Source organism: Labeo rohita, chromosome 19, assembly GCF_022985175.1.
Source record: "Labeo rohita strain BAU-BD-2019 chromosome 19, IGBB_LRoh.1.0, whole genome shotgun sequence".
Lineage (NCBI taxonomy): Eukaryota > Metazoa > Chordata > Actinopteri > Cypriniformes > Cyprinidae > Labeo > Labeo rohita.
The window spans coordinates 6,995,695-7,023,660 of NC_066887.1; the positions used below are offsets into that span (position 1 = coordinate 6,995,695).

The following is a 27,966-nucleotide window of genomic DNA, read 5'->3' on the forward strand; positions in this document are numbered from 1 at the left end:
AAGCACATCTTGCCCTGCCGCGAAAAAGCATCGGGTGCCCGCGGCGACTAAACCTGCTCCTTCCCTCGCAACATCACAAGAGGCAACCCCTCAGCAGCGGTGTCGAGCTAGCCGTAAGAAGACGGCGCAGACCGCTGCTTAGGCGTCCGCTAAACGGAAGACCTGCAAATCTGCAAAGCGGCCCTGACACGGGCAACCTGGAAATGGAGGAAGTTGTTCTTCGGGCAGTTTCAACAACTTCGCCCCCACCCCCGGGGGAGGGCCGGGGGATGGTGTCTTCGCAAGTGGTACCCACTTTTTCAAAAAAAGAGCAATTTCCTCTATCCCCAGGTCTTATGCCTCGAGTTCGGTTCCTGAGCGACGCCCCGCTTCCTTAGCTTCCGGCTCGGAGCCTCAATTCACCAACGCGGGATCCAGGGCAGAAGGTAAGTGCTGCTCTGAGCAGCCTGGCTTTCCTCCAGGGCGCTCCGCTCCCTGTGTTGAGCCCTCTGCCCCTCCTGGGCTGCCCCACCACAGGTGCGTCTACTAGGGGGCCTGGCTAGCGCTCCCCAGCCCGTCCCGCTGGTTGATCCGGACGGTATGACTCGGCTACGCAATCCAGTTTGAGAGGCGTCCGCCCAGGTTCAGGGGCATTCGTTTCACATCTGTCTGGTTGGACATAGATGCCTCCATCCTACGTGCGAAGATTGCAGTTCTCCTGGCAAAAGGACGCAATCGAGCCTGTTCCTCAAGCCAAGATGAAGATGGGTTTCTACAGCCCGTACTTCATCGTACCCAAGAAGAGCGGTGGGTTACGACCTATCCTGGACCTCCGGGCACTGAATCAGTCCCTTACAGGCTACTGTTCAAGATGCTCACTCCGAAGTGCATTCATTCGTGTGTGCGTCACCAGGATTGGTTTGCAGCCATCGGCCTTAAGGATGCGTACTTTCATGTCTCGATTTTGCCTTGACCATTTCTACGGTTTGCCTTCGAAGGTCGGGCATATCAGTACAAAGTCCTCCCCTTTGGCCTGTCCCTGCCTCCATGCGTGTTTACCAAACTCGTGGAGGGTGCCCTAGCTCCGCTTTGGGGGCAGGGCATCCGCATCCTCAACTATCTCAACGACTGGCTGATAATAGCTCACTTGCGAGATCTGTTGTGTCAGCACAGGGATCTGGTGCTTCAGCACTTCAGCCATTTGGGGCTTCGGGTCAACTGGGAGAAGAGCAAGCTCTCCCCTGTGCAGAGCATCTCTTTTCTCAGTATGGAGTTAGATTCGGTCAACATAACAGCACGCCTCACGAATGAGCGTAGGCACAAAACAGTGGTCCCTCTCAAACATTTCCAGAGGCTCCTGGGGCATATGGCAGCCGCAGCCGCAGTAATGCAACTCGGCCTGCTTCATATGAGACCGCTGCAGCATTGGCTACACGACCGAATCCCGAGATGGGCATGGCACCGCGGCACATTCCGGGTCGACGTTACCCCAGAATGCTGCCTCCTCTTCAGCCCATGGTCAGACCCTGGGTTCCTACGGGCAGGAGTGCCCCTAGGACAGGTGTCGAGGCATGTAGTGGTCAACACAGATGCCTCCACAACGGGTTGGGGTGCCATTTGCAACGGGCAAGTAGCCTCGGGCTCCTGGAGAGGACCTCGACTGCATTAGAATGCCAACTGCCTCGAGCCAATTGCCTCTAGTTGCTAGCAGTGTTTCTTGCCCTTCGTCGGTTTCTTCCGATGTTCCAAGACAAACACGTGCTAGTCCTTACGGACAACTCAGTGACCGTAGCGTACATCAATCACCAGGGGGGGTCTACGTTCCCGTCGCATGTCGCAACTTGCCCGCCATCTCCTCCTCTGGAGTCAGACGCAGCTCAAATCGCTGCGCACTGTTCATATTCCAGGAGAGCTCAATCATGCAGCCGATGCGCTCTCACGACAGCTCACCCATCCTGGAGAATGGTGACTCCACCCCCAGGTGGTCCAGCTAATTTGGAGTCGATTCCGCAAGGCTCAGGTGGACCTGTTTGCCTCCCCGGAATCCTCCCAATGCCAGCTCTTTTACTCCCTGACCGAGGCTCCCCTCGGCAGGGAGTAAAAGAGCTGGCACACAGCTGGCCCAGGGGCCTTCTCAAGTACGCCTTTCCCCCAGTGAGCCTCCTTGCACAGACCCTGTGCAAGATCAGGGAGAACGAGGAGCAGGTTCTGTTGGTTGCGCCTTACTGGCCCACCCGAACCTGGTTTGCCGACCTCATGCTCCTTGCGACAGCCCCTCCCTGGAAAATTCCCCTGAGGAAGGACCTGGAAGTGTGCCGATGCAGTGGACGGCAGGTCTTTAGGCAAGCATCACTTGATCACTAGGTTTCTGAGAGGTGCTAGGAGGCTGAAATCTCCTATATTGCGTTTCATCCGCTCTTGGGATCTCTCCGTGGTCCTCCTAGGCCTACGGAGAGCCCCGTTCGAGCCACTCGGTTCAGTCAAGCTAAAATTCCTGCCTCTAAGACAGTGCTCCTGACCGCGCTCGCTTCTATCAAGAGAGTAGGGGACCTACAAGCATTCTCAGTCAACGAAGCGTGCCTGGAATTTGGTCCGGCTGACTCTCATGTGACCTTGAGACCCAGACTAGGCTATGTGCTCAAGGTTCCCACCACCCCCTTTTGGGATCAGATGGTGAACCTGTAAGTTCTACCCTCGGAGGAGGCAGACCCAGCCTTATCGTTGCTGTGTCCCATTCGCGTCTTGGACTGCACCCGGAGCACCCTGGCACCCCTGGTAGGCCCTTTTCCCAGCCTACAGGGCATTGGAAAGATTTGCTTGATCTGCGCCCTCTACTGTAGAGATGTGAATTTATATTTTCTTCAGCCTTATTCATTTCACTTTGGTGTGAAAGGGCTGATTCCAAATCGTGCACCTCTCTCTGCAGTTTACACTGCTTTCAGGTAAGATTATTCCCTAAAAATCACACAAGTATTGCACACAACTGTTCCTGACACTTTTCTTACTTGTAATTGACATGTTTCTGTTGAATACTTACTTTACACAAACGCTTTAGTGTTTTAGAAAAAGTCAGTTTGCATCTCAACCGCTTTCAGATGAGATAGGCTTAACTCTATTTTTTTTTTTTTTTTTTAGAAAACTTCAGGGTTTGAATCAAATCTCTCATGCGTATATTAGAGGAGGTTTTGATAGTTTTGTAAAGGTTTTGCTTGCAATTTGTCAGTTTGCCATTTTCTATGTGAAGATACTGTAAAATGTAATTTATTCCTGTGATCAAAGCTGAATTTTCAGTATCATTACTCTAGTCTTTAGTGTCACATGATCCTTAAGAAATCATTCTGATATGCTGATTTGCTGCTCAAGAAACATTTCTAATTATTTTTGTTGAAAACAGTTGTGTTTATTCATTTCTTTAGTATTCTTTGATTCTTTTTCAGTATTCTTAGATATTAAATAACTTTTTATACACAACATTTCCTGTTTTTGTTGCGTATCAACAACGAAAATAATTCAAATTAAAGCCACAGCAGAACTGTTTTGTTTTTCTCTTACTGAATCAATTGAATAAATTGAATTTATTGATTAGAAGAATTTGAGACAAAAGATAATACATTAAATTAGGATAGAAAAATTGTCCTTATAAAGGTAAAAAAAAAAGCTCATAAAAGGTAAAAAGTCAATTTAAAAGTACTGGAAAAATTACTGCTGCACACTAACCACTGCACAGAATATGAAGAATATCAAAAACTTTATGATTCAGCTCTCCTAAACCTGTACCAGCACAGTAACACACTCAGCAAAATAATGTATAATTATAGTTATTGACAAAATTCCTGAAAATATCAACATAATTTTTTGTCATTATTGCACACCCCTACAGCAGCATATGAATAATATATATTAAGCTGTTTGGTTATTGGATTAAAGTCCACTTATTGTAGCTGTAAAGCATATGGCAGGAAGAGATGCTGTCATTTCACATTTGGACAGATAACCAGCTGAGGAATGTTCTAATCACAAATAAGATTATATAAATGTTAAATAATAATAATAATAATAACAATAATAATAATAATAATATCACACATAACTAGTATTACCTGTAATAGATGCTTGATTTGCTCTATATTGGTTAAAGTAGGAGAGGTATCAGATCTTCCTCAGCGAAGCTCAGGTGATGAAACACGTGCACAAGGCCGACTCCAGCTCCTTTTTGCCAGCTTCTTATTCGGCGAACTTTCTGCTTCATCTTAAAAATGTTGGGTGGATGTTAACCCCTCCCCCTCAGGAGGGTTTTCGTGAGAACTTGAAGTTAATTAATGTGTTAATTAAGTCTCAACACCTCTAGAATGCTTGTCAGCACATACAGTTATCTGGGATATGCTGGCCACAACTGTTTAATTTATCTCACGGTCTACATGCTTGTTTTCGTGAGAACTTAATAATGAAATAATAAAGCCCACGCCCATTATGCTTTGTCGGCACATACTGTTGCCTTTAGGGTGCATGTTCTGGTGATAATTTCATCAATAACACATTGTCAGAAAATGCTGTAATACATGATTTCATAAGACAATGCATTAATGTATTAATCTCTTTAATCTGTTACACTGGAGTAATGGATAACTTCTAATAAAGATCTAAAATGACAACTGCATCTCAAAACATTTTTTATTTTTTATTTTTTTTCCCATGCATACTTTTAAATAGACACTGAGTAGGGCACTGAGCTAAAAAAAAAAAAAAAAAAAAAAAAAAAATTTTTACTATACAGGTGCATCTCAGAAAATTAGCATATCATGAAAATGTTCTTTTTTTATTGTAACTTATTTTAAAAACTTAAACTTTTATATATTCCAATTCATTACAAGTATTTCTAAAGTTTTTTTGTTTTAATTTTGATGATTAGAGCTCACAGCTTATGAAAGTCAAAAATCTCAAAATATCAGAATATTTCCTAAGATCAATCAAAAAACGGATTTGCAAAAAAGAAAAGTTCAAAAAGTTTTTTTGTTCATTTATGCACTCAATACTTGGTCGGCAGCACATATTACAGTAAATGACTCACTCCTAGCACAAATTACAGCATCAGTAAAGCGTGACATGTAAGTGATCAGCCTGTGGCACTGCTGAGGCACTATTGAGCCATCAGATCATCTGTATATTGTTGAATCGACTGTTTCTCATCTTTATCTTGAAAATATCCCATAGATTCCCAATTGGGTTCAGGTCAGGCATGTTGGCTGGCCAATAAAGCACAGTAATGCCATGGTCAGCAAACCACTTGGAAGTGCTCTGTGGGCAGGTGCTAAAGTCCTGCTGGTAAAGGAAAGACACACGGAGCCTGTGGCAAGCCATTCAGACCATCACTGATTACAAGCCCCTGCCACAGGCCTGTGATGATGACACAACCCTCCCAGACGCACTCAACAAGTTCTATGCACGGTTTGAAATGCAGAATGACACACCTGCACAAAAACTACCCACACTTCCCAACAACCAGGCACTCTGTCTGTCTCCAGCCGATGTAAGGAAGACTCTATCCAGGGTTAACCCACGCAAGGCTGCGGGTCCTGACAACATACCGGGCCGTGTACTGAGAGACTGTGCTGCACAGCTGACGGATGTCCTAACAGATATCTTCAACACCTCGCTGAGCCAGGCAGTCGTCCCCACATGTCTCAAATCCACCTCCATAATTCCAGTTCTGAAGAAATCCCCTGTGTCTTGTCTGAACGACTATCGACCGATAGCACTGACTCCAATCATGATGAAGTGCTTTGAGAGGTTAGTTATGTGCAATATCAAAACCAGCCTCCCCAACACACTCGATCCGCTCCAGTTTGCATACCGCCCAAACCGCTCCATGGACGATGCCATTTCCTCCACCCTCCACCTGGCTCTTACTCACTTAGAAAACAAAGACTCTTATGTTAGAATGCTGTTCTTTGACTTCAGCTCAGCATTCAATACAATAATCCCACAACAGCTGATCAACAAACTAAACCTTCAGGGCCTTAACACCTCCCTCTGTAATTGGATCCTGGACTTCTTAACTTGAAGACCTCAGTCAGTCTGTGTCGGCCACAACACCTCGAGCACTACCACACTGAGCACAGGTGCCCCACAGGGCTGTGTGCTCAGCACGCTGCTCTTCACGCTGCTGACCCACGACTGCACTGCCAAGTTCAGCTCCAACCACATCATCAAGTTTGCTGATGACACAACTGTGGTAGGTCTCATCAGCAACAACGATGAAACACCCTACAGAGAGAAAGTGGCACAACTGGTTGAATGGTGTGGTGCAAACAACCTGTCCCTCAATGTGAGTAAGACAAAGGAGGTTGTGATGGACTTCAGGAGGAACTCTGCTGACCACCCCCCACTGACCATCGACAGCTCAGCTGTGGAGAGAGTCAGCAGCACTAAATTCCTGGGGGTGCACATCACGGAGGATCTCACCTGAACCACCAACACCATGTCACTCTCCAAGAAGGCACAACAGCGCCTACACTTTCTCCGCCGGCTGAAAAGGGCAAGTCTCCCTCCACCCATCCTCACCACATTCTACAGGGGAACCATTGAGAGTGTGCTGACCAGCTGCATCACTGTCTGGTACAGGAACTGCAGTGCTGCTGACCGCAAGACCCTACAACGGACAGTGAACACAGCTGCAAAGATCATCGGTGCCCCTCTCCCCTCCCTCCTGGACATTTTTCTTGCACGATGCTCAGGGAAAGCCACCAGTTTCGTGAAGGACTCCACCCACCCCTCCCATCATCTCTTCCAGCTCCTGCCATCAGGAAGACACTACAGGAGCATCAGAGCCCGCTCTGCAAGACTGCTCAACAGCTTTTTCCCCCAGGCTGTGAGAGCCCTCAATTCCAACCACCTCACCCCCCTCTGAAATCCTTATCCACAATGTAAACTGTTGAAAAACTCAAAACACAATTTTTGCAATTCTGAGTGTGCTACACACAGGTGAGTGGGCTGGACAAACCACCTGTAGTAGTGCATTCTTTCATCTCTATATGCACCAGACACTTTCTTATTAACACTTATTAACATGTTACAAGGACATAATAAAGACTTAACAAATGTTTACTTGTCAACGCACCACAAATCATTTTGCACTATTTGCTTCTTAACCTTTACCGCACATTATCATGCACAGTTATTATGTAAACTACTTGTATAGTCTGTCTTACGTGATGTGTATGTATAGTCAATTATTTATAGTATATGTATAGTTACAAGTATAGGTTTAAAAAAATTGTTTCTACGTCTAGTGTATTTATGTTCATATTTATGTTTATTTATGTAGCACCGTGGTCCTGTGAGACACGACATTTCATTCCACTGTATGTCCACACATGTAGCGAAATGACAATAAAGCTCGACTTGACTTGACTTGACTTGAAATAAGCATCTCCATAAAGCTTGTCAGCAGACGGAAGCATAAAGTGCTCCAAAATCTCCTAGTAGACAGCTACATTGACTTTGCACTTGATAAAACACAATGGACCAACACCAGCAGATGTCACGGCACCCCAAATCATTACTGACTTCAGAACTTCACACTGGACTTCAAGCAGCTTGGATTCTGTGCCTCTCCAGTCTTCCTCCAGATTCTGGGACCATGATTTCAACATGAAATGCAAAATTTACTTTTATCTGAAAAGACGACTTTGGACCACTGAGCAACAGTCCAGTTCTTTTTCTCCTTAGCCCAGGTAAGATGCTTCTGACGTTGTTTCTGTTTCAGAAGTCGCTTGGTAGCCCTTTTCCTGAAGAAGTCTGAGTGTGGTGACTCTTGATGTGCTAACTCCAGCTTCATTCTACTCCTTGTGAAGCTCTCCCAAGTGTTTGAATTGGCTTTACTTGACAGTATTCTCAAGCTTGCTGTCATCCCTGTTGCATGTGCACCTACCCATTTTCTTTCATCCAGTCAACTTTGCTTTTAATATGTTTTGATACAGCACTCTGTACACAGCCACCCCATTCAGTAATGACCTTCTGTGACTTGTCTTCTGAACCATTGCCAAGTCAGTAGTCTTTCCCATTATTGTGGTTTCAAAGAATAAGAGATACCTGGAATTTATACAGTAGGGATGGTCATTTAATGAAACTCAAATGTAAATATTCTAATATTTTGAGATACTGGATTTTTGACTTTCATGAGCTGTATGCTCTAATCATCAAAATTAAAACAAAAACACTTTTGAAATGTTTTACTTCACATGTAATGAATCTAGAATATATGAAAGTAAGTTACAATAAAAAATGAACTTTTTCATGATATTTGAATTTTGCATCTGAATTTTTTGAGATGCACTAGTATATTTTACTGTTCAATGAAAATATGTAATTTTTGGTGCAAATGTTCCTTTAAAAAAATACAGCCAATAATTATGTCGAGATATGTCATTTTAATGACATATCTCTCATGACAACAAGATGTTATGTAATTTTAATGCCATATTTTGTCATTTTCTCGTAATAACCTGATGCTATGATGTTAAAATGACAATTTTCTTGCTAACAACAACATATTTTCTCATAATAACAAAGTATTTGAATATAAAAAAAGTCAGGTTTTTTTCATTTGAGGAATTTAGCCAAGGTGCAATCATGCCTGACATTCAAGAGTCTTGAAATTGTGGTCCATGCTCTTATATCATCAAGACTTGATTACTGTAACTCATTATACAAGGGTATTGGTCAAGCATCTATCCAACGGTTGCAGAAGGTTCAAAATGCTGCCGCAAGGCTGCTTTTGAATGTTAAAAAGCGTGAACACATTACGTCTTTGGTTTCTTTACATTGGCTTCGGGTACAGTATAGGATTGATTTTAAGCTTCTTTTATTAGTGTACAAGTCGTTGCATGGCCTTGCAACGACTTATCTATCTGAGTTGTTAATTGAGTATCGGAGTGGAAGAACGCTGAAATCAGCAAATCAAAATTTACTTAAAATTCCAAGGACTAAGTTAAGCTAGAAAGGAAACCATGCGTTTTGCGGCAGTAGTGCCAAGACTTTGGAATAGCTTACCTTCTCATGTTAGGAATGTTGATTCTGTCCATGTTTTGGACAGCTAAAGACATATTTGTTTGCCATGGCATATTTTTCTTGTTGATAATTATTATTATTATTATTATTATTATTATTATTATTATTACTATTGTTGTTTTAGATTATGTTTTCCTTGTTTTATATTGTGATGGTGTAAAGCACTTTTGGTCAACATGTGTTGTTTTAATAGTGCTATATAAATAAATGTTACATTACATAAAAACAGAATAAAATCTAGAAATAAAATGAGCAGCATTCATTGTGTTCATGAAAAAACTTTCAAAATTGTTAAGCGCTAACAAATCTGGCACAGGTTTTTGCTTTGAAATAACATAATGCTGAATTTGCAGACAGCCAAAGTGATGTTGATTTGGGAGATCAAACGTCTGTCCTAATTGTTGGAAGGTCATTAGGGAGCCATCCTGGAACAAGTCTCCCAGTACACAAATTCCTATGTGCCATGCTTTAAGAAGAGATGAACCTATGCCAGGGGCAAAATCCTGATTCTCTCGCAAAGACCCTTGAGATTGGTCACCAAACTTTAATAGAACTGTAAAGCATTGGATTTGTCCTCACAGTCTAATAGGGACAAGCAAAAAGGCTCCAGATAGAGAAAGGGGAGCAACCCCAGAAATCCACACTAGGACACTAATCATATTAAGACCTATACCACTCTCAGATTCTTGTCTAACTCACATCCCTGCTCCGGCATCGAAATAATGGAGGTCGGACTGTTACAGCTGATTTAGGGCGGGTCTGAGGTAAGACGCTCATCTCAATGTGACACTGTCAGGCATCTGAGAATGGCTCGATTTGAAAAAGGGGATATTATTTTTACAGATTAATTAAAAACCACTGCATGGATTTGTATCATAATAGGGTAGATGTGAACATGCCAACACACATTAATGTTCAAACATGTAAAAAAGTGAACTTCACATCCAATGACCCCTTTAAGAAAAAGGCTCATCCTTTGCTCTGCCGAGTTACATTCTGATGACTAAAGATTTAGATAGTTTTATTTCATAACTTTATTAATGTATTTGTTATCAAAGCCATGAGCCCCAGAGTTATCCTTTAAGGAATAAATTACATTCATCTCTGTCCTCCCTCTTGCTAACCACACAAGAAGACGACCAGGTTTATTCCCTGACTCATACAGTCTGTCTGGCAAAGGAAAGCGATGATTCAGCCTTCTTGGTTAACAACTGATCTAAAGCCAAACAGGTTGCGTTAAGCTTTTGGGACACACCTCTGGTAGGTGACCACTTGAGACAAGGGCTTAAATTTCACCCAACAGCAGGGGGGACAATAAACAAAATTTCTCAGTAGCAATTTTTGAAAAGGACACAAATAATACAGCTAAAATTGTACTTGTAAGGATAGATATGTGTACACAGCATGTGTACATAGCATGGTGTTTAAATATTTTGCATCCTCCACATACTATTTTAGGTTTTGTCTGGGACTGAGGACATCTGTTTTTTAGGTATTAAACTGTAGCAAGTAGCCACTTAACATACTGAGCAAAACCTAACACATCAGTAGGTCTACAATATTAGCCTAATATCAGTTCACAGCTTATTGCTGTGTTAGTTATAGTGGGTGACAAGCTACAATATTAAAAAAAAGCTAAGCTTGGTAACCAATTATAATCACTCATAGAAAAATACATCAGAAATCATGATTGTTTGTCATAACTAATTTATTAATAATCCAGCATCATCTGTATTAAAGAGAAATAATCACTTCACCCGATGTTTAAAGTAAATAAAATAACCTTGACAGTCTAAGTTACTTACATATAACTACTAAAGAGCTTTGCTCTCTCCCACCGGACTCGTGTGTGTTGTGTATCTGTGAAGAGGGAAAGCAGGCAGTGAAAACTAATAAAACTAATGAAGCGATTTTAGGAGATTTATTAGTTTTAATAAAAAAATTTCCACTGTTTGAGAAATTGCATAAATTTAGGACAGCTAAGTAATATAGTGGATCTCTGTACAGGGGACGAATAATCATTGTGATGGGAGAGTGGCCAGATAAAATCCTAATATCCTAAAACCAATGGAACCGTCCACTGTTCTGTCCAATAACTCCTGCGACTAAAAATAGATTGATATGTACAAATGTTTGATGGGGCTGAGAAAAAAAGTATAATCTTTCTCCCTCATTTAAGCTGACCTCCAAACAGTTCCAAATCCTTGCAAAATTCTAAAAGCTAAAACACACTGAAGAACACTTCAACTGACTTAATGTATTTAAAACCATGATATTTAAAGATCAGAATTTTTCAAATTCAGTACAACGCAATGTGCTAAATGGTTCAGTGTTTTCTTTATAGGAGAGAGTGGGGTAAGTTGAGCCAGTGGGTAATTTGACCCACCCCCTGTATCTTGGCAGCTGTACACTTTATGTTATGTAACCATGTATTTTGGAATCACATCATTTCTGCCAGCCTGTGAAAAGGAGAAACACATGGGAGGAGTGGAAGGCACCCATTTACTTGAAAAACTGTTTTTGCCTTGTCAAAGTAAAATTTTAGCATAACAGATGTAATGGCTGTTACATTAAAACAAATTTATCCAGGTCTAAAATATTTATGATGCATATAGGTGATTTAGCAACATATAAAACCATGCAAATCATTTAGCTAAATATTAGCCTGAATTGTTAACACTTTAACTAACCCCACCATAAGGCACTGAAGTTAAGTTAAATCTCTGAAGTATAAACAAATATTTTAATGTAATATTACACAACTGGTTTAGTTGATATTTATACGAGTATGCGTACAATGTGTTTAATATGAGGCTGCTATTGCATGGGAATGAGGTGATGTGGAATTAACAGACAACAGTCTTTAATGGACAATCCAAAGGAACAGAGGCCAGGAACACACACATAGCACAACGGAGACAATCTGGAAGACATACAGAAAGATGTATTGACATTCAACACAGGACGAGGGAAGCTAAACAGAGCAGTGCTAAAGTAGGGAGCTAAACAAAGGAATTAATGAGACACAGCGGAATCAAATGAACAATCAAACAGATAAAGGAGAAACTGGGCCAAGGAGCACATGGGAGAAAAACAAACACAAAGACAATCCATGGGCATGACACCTACATGTCATCTCTGATTTGTAAATAACATGCAGCAGCCATCTTGCATTTCGTTAATAAAAAGACTTTCAGACTTGCACATACAGTAGACTTAGACACACCCCTTTAAATATTGAAATATGCGTTAGAATATAGCATTGTTTCATACATGATTTTTGTAAACTGTGGTTATGTTTGATAAAGTATCTGTGATTAACTGTACGTCAGTATCAATCACAACAATCCTGTGACTGAACACTGTCAGTGATTTTTGAACATGGAAATGTGATGAAGGTAGCTACTAATCTATACATTTTCTATATTAGCCCTGGAGAATGGTGGATAAAGGCCTGTTACATGTACAAAATGTCTTTTTAACCATTTTATATATATATATATATATATATATATATATATATATATATATATATATATATATATCTTATAACAGAAAAAAACAAAACAAAAAAATATCATTATGTCATTTGAATGATATAAGATCTTATTACGACATCCCTTACGAAAATTAACCATGGTTTTGCTACAAATAATAAAAACGTGGTTACTATAGTAAAACCATGGTAACCATAAATTAACCATGGTTGTGCTACACTAATCGTAGTTTAACTATGGTATTTGTAGTAAACCTGTAGTTATACAAATGGTAAACAATAGGCCCAAAAAACAAAAAAACAAAAACAAAAAAAAAAAAACACATGGTTACTACACTTTTACTACAATAAAACCATGGCTAATTTTCATAAGGGATATCTGAGTGGAAAGAAAAAAAAAGTGGTCTGTTTAGTGGACAAAACATGACAGACTCGAGCCGTAAAAAGTGAGCACATGCTCTCGACATGCAATTTTGAGAACATCAAGGAAAAAAAGTTTGTTCTTTTTGCCTGTTGGGACACTTTAAACACATTTGCACTGCCTCTTTGGTTTATCTGCTTACGCTTTCATAATGTGTGTTTTCTCCTACTCAAAATGCACATATTCAACAGCCATTTTTGTTATGATAAACGCACGTCAAAACGCACATTTTCTGTGACTCCAAATCGTACATAAGATTTTATGGCAAACCACCTGTCGAGGATGTAAGTTTTGCTGTCAAATTGCTCGCTTTTGGCGGGTCAGCGGGACGCCCGACCAGGTGTATATGAATACACTGGCTTGCCATACTGATGCTCTAATGATGCTTTTACGGTGATGCACTCAATCCACCTACAGGCCATCAGGAATATTTCAACCATCAACAAACATCCTTTCAAGGGTAAAAAACACATCATGGCTGCCGTTTTAATCAAAGGCTTTATCTGTATCATGACCAGATGTTGTAATGCAATAGCTTCAGCATGTTTTACACATTAAAATCTCAATTAATTGAAATGTCTTGAACTGTTCAGCATTCAAGCTACATACACGGTTCTTTACAGTAATTCCTGTTTCTTCGTACCAGATTACAGTGATGGTGCACTAAAGAAAATACAAATATATAGTGTAAAAATAGTAATAAATTCATTCTATAATCCTCAATTTCTCAATTTATAATCTCAATACTAAACCACCATTTAAGGCTAAATGGTGAACTGTACTTCAACCAGAGCAATTCATTCAACTCTGAGGCTGTTACAGACAAATTGTTTTCAGGAATAAATATAATTTTTTAAATACATTTCAATTTACCAACCAATTACTAATATCATTACATATACAAATTCAGTCATTAAAGTCCAAGTCCCACTAAAGGAACCTGCATAGCTTAAGAACACAGTGGTAACAGTTCAAGGACTGCAAAGTTTGACCCTATAACTGTTCAGTTTCCAGTTCAGAATAATAATTCATTACTGGACTCAAAACACATATTTAAACTACCAATCATAAGTTTGGGGTCAGCAAGATTAAAAAAAAACAAAAAAAAAAAAAAAAAAAAAAAACAGTACTAACATTTACATTGTTTAAAAAAAAAAAAAGTTCTTCTGAACATTCTATTTGTCACAAAAAAATAAATAAAAAATAAATAAAAAATTAAGATGCACAACCATTTTCAAAATTAATAATAATAATAAATGTTTCCAGAGCAGCAAATCAGCATATCTGAATGATTCTTGAAGGATAATGTGACACTGAAGACTGGAGTAATATTGCTGAAAACTCAGCCACGTAGAATGCAAATGACATGTTGATTTGCAAATTGCTCATTGATGTAAAGATTGATTCTTTCAAAGCATTTAACAAATATATATATATATATATATATATATATCTTACTGACCCAAAATGTTTAAATGGTAGTGTATATACTGCTTGTTACTAATGTAAAATTATAAATGAACATGGAATCTCTTTCAAACAGTGTAAGAAGCTTCCTGTATCTTAGACTTGACCTTTTCTTGTTTAATTATTGTTAAGTTATTATTGTTTTACTACAGTAGCAAAATTATTTTAGAAGAAACAATGGTTTCTGTGTAATTTTTAAAAGGATTTCATTAACCAACAAGCTATGCTAACCCACTTCTGCTGTGGTTTGTTTACAGATTTAAGCTCCATAAGAAAAAACAAAAAAAAAAAAAACAAAAAAAAAAAAAAAAAAAAAAACAACAACATGGAGTAAGCAAGGAAGCTTAAAGGCCTGAAAAGCAGACAAGGCCTCTATTTTTTATCTTTTGAAATGTATTGCATTAGCTGAAGATACAGCATCACTCTGACCTTTAAAGAACGTTCCTAAAATAAACTAAATACTCTTTTGGAAAGACTAAACCCACCACCCTCGAAAATACACATATAAACTGATCAGAGAAAGGGTAGCCAGCATTTGAAGTGGATGAAAACCTTTCAAAGCTGTCCTAAAACCAAAACAATATCAGTTCTTGTCTTAGGACAATTTTGATCCACTTCAAATGTCTGATGGCACTGTTTGAACCGGCAGGTGTATATGCTGTAGAGAACGTGGTCTAGGCAAGGGCTGAAGCTTGATTTGATTACTGGTCTTTATCAGGCTTGTAGATGGACAGGGTTCTGGCCGAGGGGTCAGTGGCCTTGATCCAGCGGGGCATCCAGTAACCTGGTATCCACTCGGAGCGGCCGGGGTAATGTTTCTCAAAGATCTGCCTTATGAAGAAGCCCTCTTTGGTCGTGGGAGTTTTTTCAGGGAACAGACTCTTCGCCTTCTCCAACTGCAAGTCATTCACCTGAAAGAGAAAAGACAAATGTAAGGATGAGATGACGGGGAAGGCGCTGTAAGCGCTCTGTGTCACATACACATGCTGTACCTTAGACTCGATGTGCTCCTGCAGGCTGGTGTACCAGGATTTCTTCAGAGATGTCATACCGTCACTGAAGGCCTCCTTCCTTCTCCACAGAATCTCATCTGGGATGAGGTTCAAACCTTTAAACGACTCCCTCAAAAGATGCTTCTCCACACCATCCTGCTCCAATCGAACACGTAATTCAATCTTGTTACAAAAAGCACTAATAAAAAAAAAAAGTACCAAAATTGCTATTGCTCATATTGACCCTATAAAGCCTACTGTATCATGTTTGAAACATTTTAAAGGCCTCTAAATTATCAACATTATCAAAACTGCTGTATGCCTGAAATTGCAAAATGGCCTTAAACAATTACCTAAATAAACTGCGAAAGGTTACATTTTGTAATACATTTATTTCATAGACTGATTGCTCCAGAGTTCAGACAGAGCTGCACAAGCTTGTGGCTCCATCTGCTGGACACTTAAAAGGATTCAAATGGTTTAAAGTGCCAAAAGCCAGTAAAAATCGGTGCTGAAACGTGTTAGCTTGGCAACTTTTTAAAGAATGGTGGTCCAAAAATATTAAGCAGCACAACCGTTTTTAAAATTAATAATAATAATAATAATAATAATAATAATAATAATAATAAGAAGAAGAAGAAGAAGAACAAGAAAAAATGTTTCTTGAGCAGCAAATCAGCATATTAGAATGATTTCTGAAGGATCATGTGACACTGAAGAATTATGCAAAAAAAATCATCTATGATCACAGCAATAAAAAAAATTTAAAGGAATATTACTTACTATATTTTTTAATGAAATAAATACAGCCTGGGTGAGCAGAAGAGTTACACAATTTTAAAAACTTAATATTTACAAACTTCTGATAGGTACAGTTCTATGAACACTTATAACATATGCAATAATCATGATAATATAACATACTGTTTTATTTTCACAGTACAATATTATCTATTATTGCAATATAAGATTAATCTTTTAATTCAACTTTCTTTTTAAAAAAAACAATAATTGCCAGAGAGTTCTCCTTTTTTTGGTCTCTACCTGATCACATGCCTGACTTTATGTAAGGAGTTTGTTATACCGTTATTAAGAGCTCCTTGGTTTAAAAGGCATTTAAATTTCATCTTATTTTTTGGTCATGTAAATATCAGCAACTGTATCAAATTGCATATTTTTGCTCAGTTTGGATCTCTGAATATTTTGTCTCAATGTTTAAAGGGGTCATCGGATGCTAAGTTCACTTTTTCATGTTGTTTGAACATTAATGTGTGTTGGCAGTGTATGTACAAATCTACCCTAAAATGATAAAAATCCATGCAGTGGTTTTTAATTAATCTGTAAAAATAATATCCCCTTTTTCAAATCGAGCCATTCTCAGATGCCTGTTGGTGTGGCGTCACACCAGCAGAGGCCGCTCCCACGATAGTTGACTGACATTAGCGTTTTACCTCAGATCAGCTGTAACAGTCCGCCCTCTTTGTTTTGATGCAGGAGCAGGGATGTAAGTTAGACAAGAATATCTCTGATTGAGCGTTTAAGGTGTTGTGTTGCTGGATGTAATAATGAACATAGTGGTCGTCATTTACTCCCGACATCTGAGCTGCTGAAGATGCAGTAGATTACGTTTGTTTGTGAAGGGAATGCGCCTCCTGATCTACATATATCCGTCTATGTTCACGCGAATCATTCATGATCCAGCTTCACTTACAGCAGAAGTGAGTATAAGGGTTTTTTTTATGAATCTTTGCAATCACCTTTCCTAGTAATGTGCTAGTTAGCAAGTTTAGCGGCTAAACGCGGCTAAAGTAAACAGGCTCGTCAATCCACAGAGAGAAAAGAGGGGTGGGGCGAGCAGAGCTCATTTGCATTTAAAGCAGCCTCGACCAGAATGAGATGATTTTTGCAGAGCTGATTTTGGCAAGGTAAAAAGGGTGTTGTGTTACACTACCATTGAGAATTTTTAACCAAAGTATATTATAGACTTTTCATTAAGACCCTAAAGAATCATATCAACTTGTGGAAAATGGGCATCCGATGACCCGATGATCCGATTTCTTAAAAACTAGATTTTTCAAACTATTATTTCTTATATTAGGCTTTACAGCGTTGAGGGTTAGGTTTATCAAATACCAGCTCCAAGAATGAAATTAGGATCGGAAAGAGTAAGAACTGACAGAGAATAGAAATAGGCTGTGTCAGGAAAACCCACCTTAGGCACTCTCATCTCTTCAGGCAGAGAGAGGTAGTATGCAGTGAACCTGTGGTCCAAGAAAGGCACTCTCAACTCTAGTCTTTACAAAAAAAAAAAAAAAAAAGGAAAAAGAAGTTTGAATGACAAATACTAAGAAAAATGATCAAATTGCTGTGAGAGTGGAAGAGAAAAGAGGCGTTTAGTCTAACCCATGGGCAGCTGTGGTTCTATCTGCTCTCAACACGTCATAAACATAAAGCTCTTTCATCAGACGCACACTGTCCTCTGCAGCAGCTTTAGGTGACGGTGCCTAATGCAAAAAATGTAGACATTCAGTTATACTAAACAGGCATGAAACACATTCCAACAATTATGACAGGAATGGCTCTTACTGAACACAAAAATGATTTAGACACTGAAGTTACCACTTGTGAAATAGAAGCAAGCTTAAAGGAGAAGTCCACTTCCAGAACAACAATTCACAAATAATTTACTCACCCCCTTGTCATCCAAGATGTTCATGTCTTTCTGTCTTCAGTCATAAAGAAATTATGTTATTTGAGGAAAACATTCCAGGATTTTTCTCCATATAATGGACTTCATTGGTACCCCAATTTTGAACTTCCAAATTGTAGTTTAAATGCAGCTTCAAAGGGCTCTAAACGATCCCAGCCGAGGAAGAAGGGTCTTATCATTGTCATTTTTTTTCGGAAAATAAAAATTTGTATACTTTTTTTGTATACTTAAAGATTCGTTCAAAATGAACAAATAGTTCAAGAACGACCCGTGGACGCGCATCCCAGAGCTTGTGCTACACAAGCTTTTGTGCTTAAAAAGTATACAAATTTTTATTTTTCGAAAAACAATAACTGATCGTTTCACTAGATAAGACCCTTCTTCCTTGGCTGGGATCGTTTAGAGCCCTTTGAAGCTGCATTTAAACTACATTTTGGAAGTTCAAATTCGGGACACCAATGAAGTCCATTATATGCAGAAATACCCTGAAATGTTTTCCTCAAAAACCATAATTTCTTTACGGCTGAAGACAGAAAGACATGAACATCTTGGATGACAAGTGGGTGAGTAAATTATTTGTAAATTGTTGTTCTGGAAGTGGACTTCTCCTTTAATGGTATTCAATGTGTACTTGTAGTATACTTCAAAAAAAGTACAGAGTTAAGTTGCTAAGTGTCCAAGCTGTTGTAAATATACACAGGTTGATCATAACAATAACATACCTTATGAAAGTAGATGTATCCTTGTGTCAGCTCATCTGATCCTTCACCTGAGAAAATCACAACGCTGTCTGTCTTCTCACGGATGTACTTTGATATCAGGTACATTCCTGCAGACAAACACAGAGAAAACTAAATGTTGCTGCTGCCATCTAGTGGTAGAGTTCAGTCTCTATAGTCAAGACAAGCATGGCTGTTACTGTTTGATCACATTTACTGATCGGTTCATATCTCTCAACCCAAATATTAAGCTTCTGGATATAACTCATCCTACATGGTTTGTGCTACAAATATGAATACCACCACAAATCAGGCAGCTGGCTGATGATGAGAAGTTCGCAATTACTTTAAGGGGATCCCTGGGTATTAAGACTTGCATGGCTTAATACAGTGTAATTTTTATGTCTCTCTTTCTGAAATATGCAGTGGAAAAACCCATTTAGAAACGGTCTTTATTACAGAAGAGAAGGGAAAGAACACCATGAGCCATTGTGCTGAACCTTTTGTCCTGCAAACTAACTTTCTAAGCAGTATAATGTTGATGACACAGCTTCAGACCACCATTGTCTCCAATCCAGAGAATTCACGTGGTCACATGAGCAGAGAAATGGTAGCCAGCTAAAACCTAAACACAGCTGGCTGAGGTCTATGGGCACAGTGACAAGAGGACAGCTTTATCACAGACACTTTGCAGATGTTGAGTAGAAATGAACGGTTTACTAAACTTTCTACCACAATATGTTGTTCATTAGGCAGATATGCGAAGGAGAATCAAATTTCACATTTTGTGTTCCACAGAAGAAACTGAAGGAACCAACCAACTAACTCTTCCACATCCTTCAGTATGATTTGTTTAAATTAAGTCTGATAAACTTGTGTACTCACCGACAGAGGCACGCACAGTGGTGATGTCATAACTCTCCAAGTGAAAGATGACTTCGTCCAGCGCACGGATCCCCTCCTCAGGTGAGAAGTTCACCTCGTGGTGTTCACTGTTAATGTGGGCTGCCACCTGCCACACAACAATAGGTAAAACTAGGGCCGAGCGATCTGACGATTTTATATCGCGATTGACCTTGAAGGCATCTACAATCAACTTTTCAGGTGAATCGTACAGACTGTGATATTTTATGGTCTTGTAATAATGTTAAAACTACAGCAATAACTGCCTGCTAGATGACTTTGACTGGACAAATTAAATAATGGGTCTCTATTATATGTCTTTCATGCGTGGTGACATATTTGAAAACGGTTCAATGTAAGCTAACAGCCGTAGCACAATGAATTAAATTAAATTCAAATAATAATTAACACGATCAACGTCCAGAAACAAAGCAAGGAGATCGGAAAAATAATCCATGTGACATCAGGGGTTCAACCGCAATTTTACAAAGCTATGACAATACATTTTGTATGCAAAGAAAACAAAAACATTTACTTTATTCAACAATTCGTCTCCTCCGCATCACCCTATAGCGTCATTTGAGCATATCCACTGAACGCAAAAGAAATAAAAGAAAAATTAATAATTTTGACCTATACAATGTAATTTTGGCTATTGCTACAAATATACCCCAGCGATTTAAGACTGGTTTTGTGGTCCAGGGTCACATATTCTGTTCTGTGTCAGCTCTACCATGCGGTAGTTTTTGATAACATCGTATTTCATAGAAATTAAATTTGATCATTTTGTTTCTTGCAATAACTTTAGGCAGATCAAAATGGCCAAATGTCCCATCTTCAATGTCACAATTTTAAGGAATGTTGCAGTTACTGTAATAAAGTAAATGTATCTGGTAAATAAAATGTGGTAATTAAAAATATTTTTACTTAATTGGAATAAAAATCAGTTCAAAATATCACAAAATTATAAAAGTCTTAATGAATCTTATTGTAATCGGTGGATACAACATTTTATTATTTTAGTCCATTATTTTAGTCCATGTGATGTCAGTAGTTCAACTGTAATTTTATGAAGCCACAAGAACACTTTTAGTTGTGCAAAAAAAACCCTAAAATTTTTTTTTTCAATGAAGAATTGTTGAATAAAGTTATTTTAGTTTTTTTGTGCAGCAAAAAGTATTCTTGCAGTTTCGTGAAATTACGGTTGAACCACTGATGTCACATGGACTATTTTGTCGACTTTTTTGGTACCTTTCTGGGCTTTGAACGTGTCAGTTGTATTGCTGTCTATGCAGGGGCAGAAAGATATTTCAGATATTTCATCCAAAATATCCTAATTTGTGTTCCTAAAGGCTGGGACACACACAGCTGACTACAAACTAACATGTGTGTTCTGCGCCTGCGTGAAAAGATTTAGCTGTGCATATCAGCAACTTTTAATAGTATATATTCGTCATTCAAAAGGAGACACCTAAACTACAATATACAAGACAAACAAAGATATATGAAACATAAAGCAGCACTTGCTTACCATTTTGAATATCAGTAAAGTTGTTAACTTTCTTCATTTTAAGCAGCTTACGATAAAAGTTGTTGTTATGATAATATTAGGGCTGCATGATTAATCGAAGGCGATTGTCATGCGCATTTTTTCAGTGAAGCCGGCTGTGTAATCAGTAGTAAATCTCCAGCAGCTGCTTTCAGATGGAGCAGCATTTACTACACAGAGCCATAGTTCACTGAAAAGCTATGCTATATCGCGTTCATTAATCACAGACGATTTAATCGTGCGATTATGAAATCGAAAGAAATCATTGGCGATAATGACAGCTGTTTGCGCAGCTTCTCAGTGAACTACAGCTCAGTGTAGAAATGCTGCTACATCTGAAAGCACTTGCAAATACCACATTTAATAACATGTTTTTACTCCAAACTCACTTCATAACATCAGTCGAGTGTGGCTTTTTACACAGAATAAGGCACACATAGAAAACTAAGCAGTGATAAAGGCATTGTATTATTATATACTGTATTATAAGGAAAATTAGAATAAGAAGAACTCAGTTTATAAGTCATGATGAATCAATGAAAGCAGTTAAAGGAGAAGTCCACTTCCAAAACAAAGATTCACATATAATGTACTCATCCCCTTGTCAAAGACGTTCATGTCTTTCTTTCTTCAGTCGTAAAGAAATTATGTTTTTTGAGGAAAACATTTCAGCATTTTTCTCCATATAATGGACTGATATGGTGCCCCGATTTTGAACTTCCAAAAGGCAGTTTGACGATCCCTCGGCTTCAAACGATCCTAGCCGAGGAAGAAGGGTCTTATCTAGTGAAACAGTCGGTTATTTTCATAAAAATAATACAATTTAAATACTTTTTAATGTCATCCTGTCTTACTCTGCCTGGACTGTTTTCTTCTGGTTCATGACAGTTAGGGTATGTTGAAAAACTCCCATGGTATTTTCTCCCTCAACTTCAAAAATCATTACAGAATCATCCTACATCGCTGCATAAGTTCTGACCCAGTCTTTGCAACTGAACATGCAAAGAAGATCAAACACCCTTAACAAAAAAGGTAAAACAGTGATATAGGATGATTTTGAAGTTGAGGGAGAACATGAGATGGGAGTTTTTCGACATACCCTAACTGACATGAACCAGAACAAAAACAGTCCAAGCAGAGTAAGACAAGACGAGCGTTTGGCATTAAAAAGTATATAAATTGTATTATTTTTATGAAAATAACCGATCGTTACGCTAGATAAGACCCTTCTTTCTCAGCTGAGATTGTTTGAAGCCGCATTTAAACTGCATTTTGGAAGTTCAAAATCGGGCATCATATCAGTCCATTATATGGAGAAAAATGCTGAAATGTTTTCCTCAAAAAATGATTTCTTCACGACTGAAGAAAGAAAGACATGAACATCTTGGATGACAAGGGGGTGAGTAAATTATTTGTGAATTGTTGTTCTGGAAGTGGACTTTTTAAATCTTATGTTTATTCAGCTGCAGCGAATTTGGAGTTTCCGCATGAGAGCGCCCTCTGGCCTTCAAGTAGAGATTTACTGCTGATCACAGAGCCATGTTTCACTGAAAGATGCGCATGACAATCGCAGCTTTTGATTAATCGTGATTTCATTTCGATTTATTGTGCAGCCCTAAATAATTTTCAAATATTGGAATGCTTGGGTAAGATCATGTAACATTAGAATAGTTGACTGTTTGTGCCACCTTCATTTACTTTCTCTTTTTCATCACTTTCGCTTTAATTCTCAGGCACCGACTCATTTGCGAAACTAGGCTTTCTCACTTTCCCTGACGCAGATTCAACATTAATGAGAGCCGATGACCGGCCGTCGGCTTGGTGTATCCCGGCCTTAAGACGAATGAAGGTCTTGCGAGTTTGGAATGACATGTGGGTGAGTAATTAATGACAGAATTTTCATTTTAGGGTGAACTATCCCTTTAACGTTTCTGGTATTCATTATACATGCTTCCAGTGTTCATGCTATGGAGCTGTAAAGTGCATTTGACATGCTACATGTATGACGTGTCTGACCTTGCGAGCAGCAATAGCATCTGGACTGTCTTCTGCACCAATGGAAAACGTTTGAATGGGATACGGGAGCTCCTCTTGTTTGGCCAGGTTCACAAGTGTAGCAGCTACCAGACTCGAATCGAGACCACCTGGAAATAAAATCATTACGGACAGACTGAATGTAAGAAAATAAACCAAAGTAACTAACTCACTAAATCAAAGCAAATAACTAAATGAGCACAGGCACCTGAAAGAAGGCAACCAATTCTTCTGTGAGCCATCAAGCGTTTCTTCACTGCATCCTCAAACAGGATCCTGATGTTGCTCTTGACAGTCTCCAATTCAAAGTCTGATGAAAAATAGGATTTTTTTCTTTGTCATACAAAGTTATCAGACTGCTTAAAACACAACAAAGCACTATGAACTACTTTTATGCTGCTGAATATGACATCTACCTGTGCCAAGACCCTCAAGTTTGTTATATTCGGCGTGTTTGGGTTCTTTTGTGCAGCAATGGAAGCGATCAATCGGAAAAGACTTCACTTTTCCATTGAGCTTCAAGTCAAACACCTGAAAGTGTCCCGGTTCAAAAGGAGTGATATTTGCAGGAGTGGACATGGAGGTTTTGATCTCTAGCAAACCTGTGCAGATTAAATCAAAGTTAAAACATAATGCTGTTAAAAACATATGGTATTCATAGTGTGAAGAAACTTCATTTTACCTTTTGCCTCAGAACAGACTTGTTAAGAGCATTTACATCAAACAATAAAATGAGAACCAAAAACCAAACCTGCATGTGCAGCAAACAGGCATTTAGCAGTGTGAACAGTGGTCTCAAAATTACGCCTCACTTCTCCCCTCCTAACACCTGTGATGTATGCCTTTGAGGCCTCTGCCCAAGGTATTCCCACGTGACCTTCCTGTTAGCTGTGTCCAACAAGATGAAACTTCATTTTACCTTTTGCGAATACACCATCTAGCATTGAGGCCATCTCCTTTCCTGATTCAAGAAAGGCGAATCACCATCTAGCATTGAGGCCATCTCCTTGATTCCAAAGCGATCATACAGGTGCAGAAGAATCTCGCCATCGACTTTAGTCTGATGTTCAAACCCAAAGTGATCCTTCAGCTATAAAAATAAGAATGGTCAACAGATGCTACATTAAATCATGAAAGGACAGGATTATAATTGAATGGGTACTGTTAGTTGGGAGGAGGCTGTCCCGAACCGTAACCCCTAAATTTTTTGTATATTTTTCCATTGTTTTTTTTTTTCCATGTCACTACCGAAATGGCGTATGTTTTAGTCTACTGGCCGAGACTGTCACTGCCGAAACATTCGGTGGAGTTTTTGTTTTTTGGGTGTTATCCCATATAACTGTCACTACCGAATCATGTCATCATTGTTTCGGTAGTGACAAAAGGGAACATATAATCATCATATTTGGGGGAAATAAACAAAATTTTAATACGGTTATGGCTTTTTTTTCTCATATTTTTTGCTTGTTTTAGTATGAGAGTTAAAATTCTGTAATGTGATGTGGTTGCTAGCAAAGCATTACAGTTCACTACTGAAAATGTGCGGTCACTAACGAAACATGGGATGTTTTGTCAAAAATAAAGTTATACAGAATTATCAACTAATATGTTATGATAGTTTTTGATTCAGTGCATATTCAAACTAACGAATCCTTAACTTTGAAATCAGATGATCAACTTTTGCCTTTTACAAAAACAAAACAAAAAAATAAAAATAAAACAAATCTCATAAATTACACCTAAAAAACTGTTATGGATTTAATTGTTATGGAAAAAAATTGTAATAAAAAGAAAAATAAATTAATAGCAAAATAAATACATATAAAATAATATAAGCAAAATAAATATAAACAAATATATATATATATATATATATATTTTTTATAATATATATATTTTATATATTTTTGTATGGAGCACAGGCTGTTGTCAGAGTCCTTGTGCAAAAAAAAAGAAAAAATGGAGACAGACTAAATCCAGAAGAACTGTGGCAACATCTCCAAGATGCTTTAAGAGACCTACACCTACAAAACCACAGTACTGTTAAAATTTTTAGGCAGTTAGGCACATAAAATGAGGATGCTGATAAAAACAATGTCATAAATAGATATGCTTTATCAATGAACTTCTATTAACTAAAATAAATAAGCATTTGATGTGACCATCCTTTGCGTTTAAAGCAGCTTTTGCCGTAGGTGCATTTGTGCAGAGTTTTTCAGGTAGCTTTGCAGGAAGGTTACTTGAAACATCTTGGAGATGTTGCCACAGTTCTTCTGGATTTACTCTGTCTCAGTTTTTCTGTGTCTTCATGTCATTCCAGGAAGACTGGATGGTGATGAGATCAGATCTCTGTGTGGAGCACTGGCCGTTGTCAGACTCCTTGTGCAAACAAAAATCTCACTGGATTATTACAATTAATGGCAAACAGAATGTTTGGAAATGTTAACCGATATTTTTACTGACACACTACAGCAAAACATAGAAGTAACTTACTTTAAACATTTTTATATATATATATATATATATATATATATATATATATATATATATACACACATACACACGCATACACACATACACACACACGCATACACACGCAAACACACCCTAGATGCAATCTTAACAGGTCAACAAAGCCCTTCTAATTACATTATATTACTGTGTTTTGGTTGTGACAAATTTGGGCAGAGGACAAATATTCCAAAACTTTCTGAAAATGCAATATGAGAATTAACTGCACAATTACTTGAAATGTGTACCTTTGATATTATACAATTTGCATACATACAAACTCTTTGGAAAAAGTCAATTCAAATAGTTGTATCTCAGCCAAATATTGTCCTATCATAACAAACCATACATCAATGGAAAGCTGATGTATAAGTCTCATTTTTGAAAAACTGACCCTTATGGCTGGTTTTGTGGTCCAGGGTCACATATAATCAGAACAAAAAAATCTGCCAAAATATCACAAATGTTTAGCTACCTACCTTGATGTGGTTGTAGATTTCACCGTTGTAACATAACCAAAGATAGGGAAACTTCTTGACTCGCAGAGGCTGCATGCCGTATAGCTGGTCCACAATAGCGAGGCGGTGAAAGCCGAAGCAGCAGTTGGTGAAACCGTTGACATTCTCAAAGCGGAAAGCGTCTGGACCGCGATGAGCGATTTTCATGGCATTAGTGCACTGAACTGCAAGGCACTCATCGCTACCAAACAAGGCCCATATACCGCACATTCTGATAACTGTGGATTTACAAGAACATAGAATGTATGAACAAAACGTATTACCAAAGTAATCAAGGCCAGATGTTTCCACACGTGACCACTGAGTACCACGGGTTTTGGATACGTGCCATAGAAGCAATATTTTTTGCTTTCATTGTTTAAGTCAGGGGTGTCCACGTTTTTGCTTTGAATCTTGAAATAATACAATCTAATTAAAAAAATAACTGCTCATGTTACATGTAGCACTACTGTCTGTTCAAAATAAATGAATCAATACATTTTCTGTGTACCGTTACACCCTAGTGTATAAGTACACTACCAGTCAACAGTAAAATTTTTAATGTTTTTTTCTTTTTTTAAATAATTCTGCTAGAGTAAAGCTAAATTCAGCTTCGAAATCACAGGAATAAATTGCATTTTAAAACATATTCAAATAGAAAAATGTATTTTAAATAGTAAAAATCTTTTGCCTGGTAGTGTATATACATTCACTGTACTTTTTTTGCAAAGTTTGCAATGTTGTGATTCATGTCATAGCTGTTTCTTTAAGACTTTTCCTTTACTTCTGAACCAGCCTGCTGAAAAAATACAGTTCACAGTCAAATATTTTCAATTAAATCCAATGTACTGTAAGAAGTGGCTTTTAGGAACATCACCGCAGAAACACAAATAAATAAAAACTGTGCAGGTATTTTGCCATTGACAAGTCACATTTATGCCTCGTTCTTAAAAAATAACAGCTGCCAATGTTAGCCGCTAATGATTAGCACCGGCAAGCTGAGTGAATAGTTGCATCAGAATGTGTAGTGTAGTCATACACTGTCATTTCCTGTAAATAATACGTGCATTTATCCTGCAAATAATATAGGCTATATTGTAACACCTACCCTAAAATGTCTGGTTTGAACAGTAAAACACAGTGTTCATAACCTTACAGCATAAGTGGACGATTATTGCATTAAAGTACGTTTGCTGCAGCAGCAAAGCGTATGTTAGGAAGACACGCTGTGATTTGACATTTGGACTGATAGCGGCTGAGGCGTGTTCTAATCACAAATGAGATATTATATGAACATTAGAAAGCAAGCTAATATCACACATAATTAGTAATACCTGTAAAAGAAGTCTGGTTTGGTCTATACCCGTTGAGGTGGGAGAGATACCAAGTCTTTCTCAACGAAGCTCGGCTGATGAAACAAACACGTGTGCGGGGTTCGCTAAGGTAAGTTATGCGTTATCCCAGACGTCGCTGCTGATTGGTTGAACGTGATGACATAAACATTCATGGTCACGTGACTGTTAGATAGTTCCTGGTGTATGCTGCTAGCCAGTACAGCGAGTACGTTATTACTTTTAAGGCATTTTAGTTTCATTTGTATGGAAGATTTTTTACCTGTT

The 27,966-nt window shown here is 38.5% G+C and overlaps 2 protein-coding genes across 2 annotated transcripts in view; both read right to left on the minus strand.

Moving 5' to 3' along the window:
- The window catches only part of LOC127181609 (asparagine synthetase [glutamine-hydrolyzing]-like), a 35,249-nt gene extending 7,454 nt beyond the window's left edge, over positions 1–27,795 (minus strand). The window contains 1 exon segment of the mRNA XM_051136419.1: positions 27,682–27,795. The gene's annotated coding sequence lies outside the window, so the exon portion shown is untranslated.
- LOC127182098 (asparagine synthetase [glutamine-hydrolyzing]) lies at positions 12,556–27,800 on the minus strand. The gene is made up of 13 exons (XM_051137212.1): positions 27,682–27,800; positions 26,330–26,586; positions 24,324–24,429; positions 24,022–24,039; positions 23,756–23,941; positions 23,548–23,649; positions 23,322–23,449; positions 19,739–19,865; positions 18,857–18,963; positions 17,828–17,928; positions 17,637–17,718; positions 15,425–15,580; positions 12,556–15,343 (listed from the first exon to the last, which is right to left on the minus strand). Exons 2-13 carry the CDS (start codon positions 26,576–26,578, stop codon positions 15,134–15,136), a joined length of 1,572 nt encoding a protein of 523 aa, XP_050993169.1. The 5' UTR covers positions 26,579–26,586; positions 27,682–27,800; the 3' UTR covers positions 12,556–15,133.
- Positions 27,801–27,966: the final 166 nt, after the last annotated feature.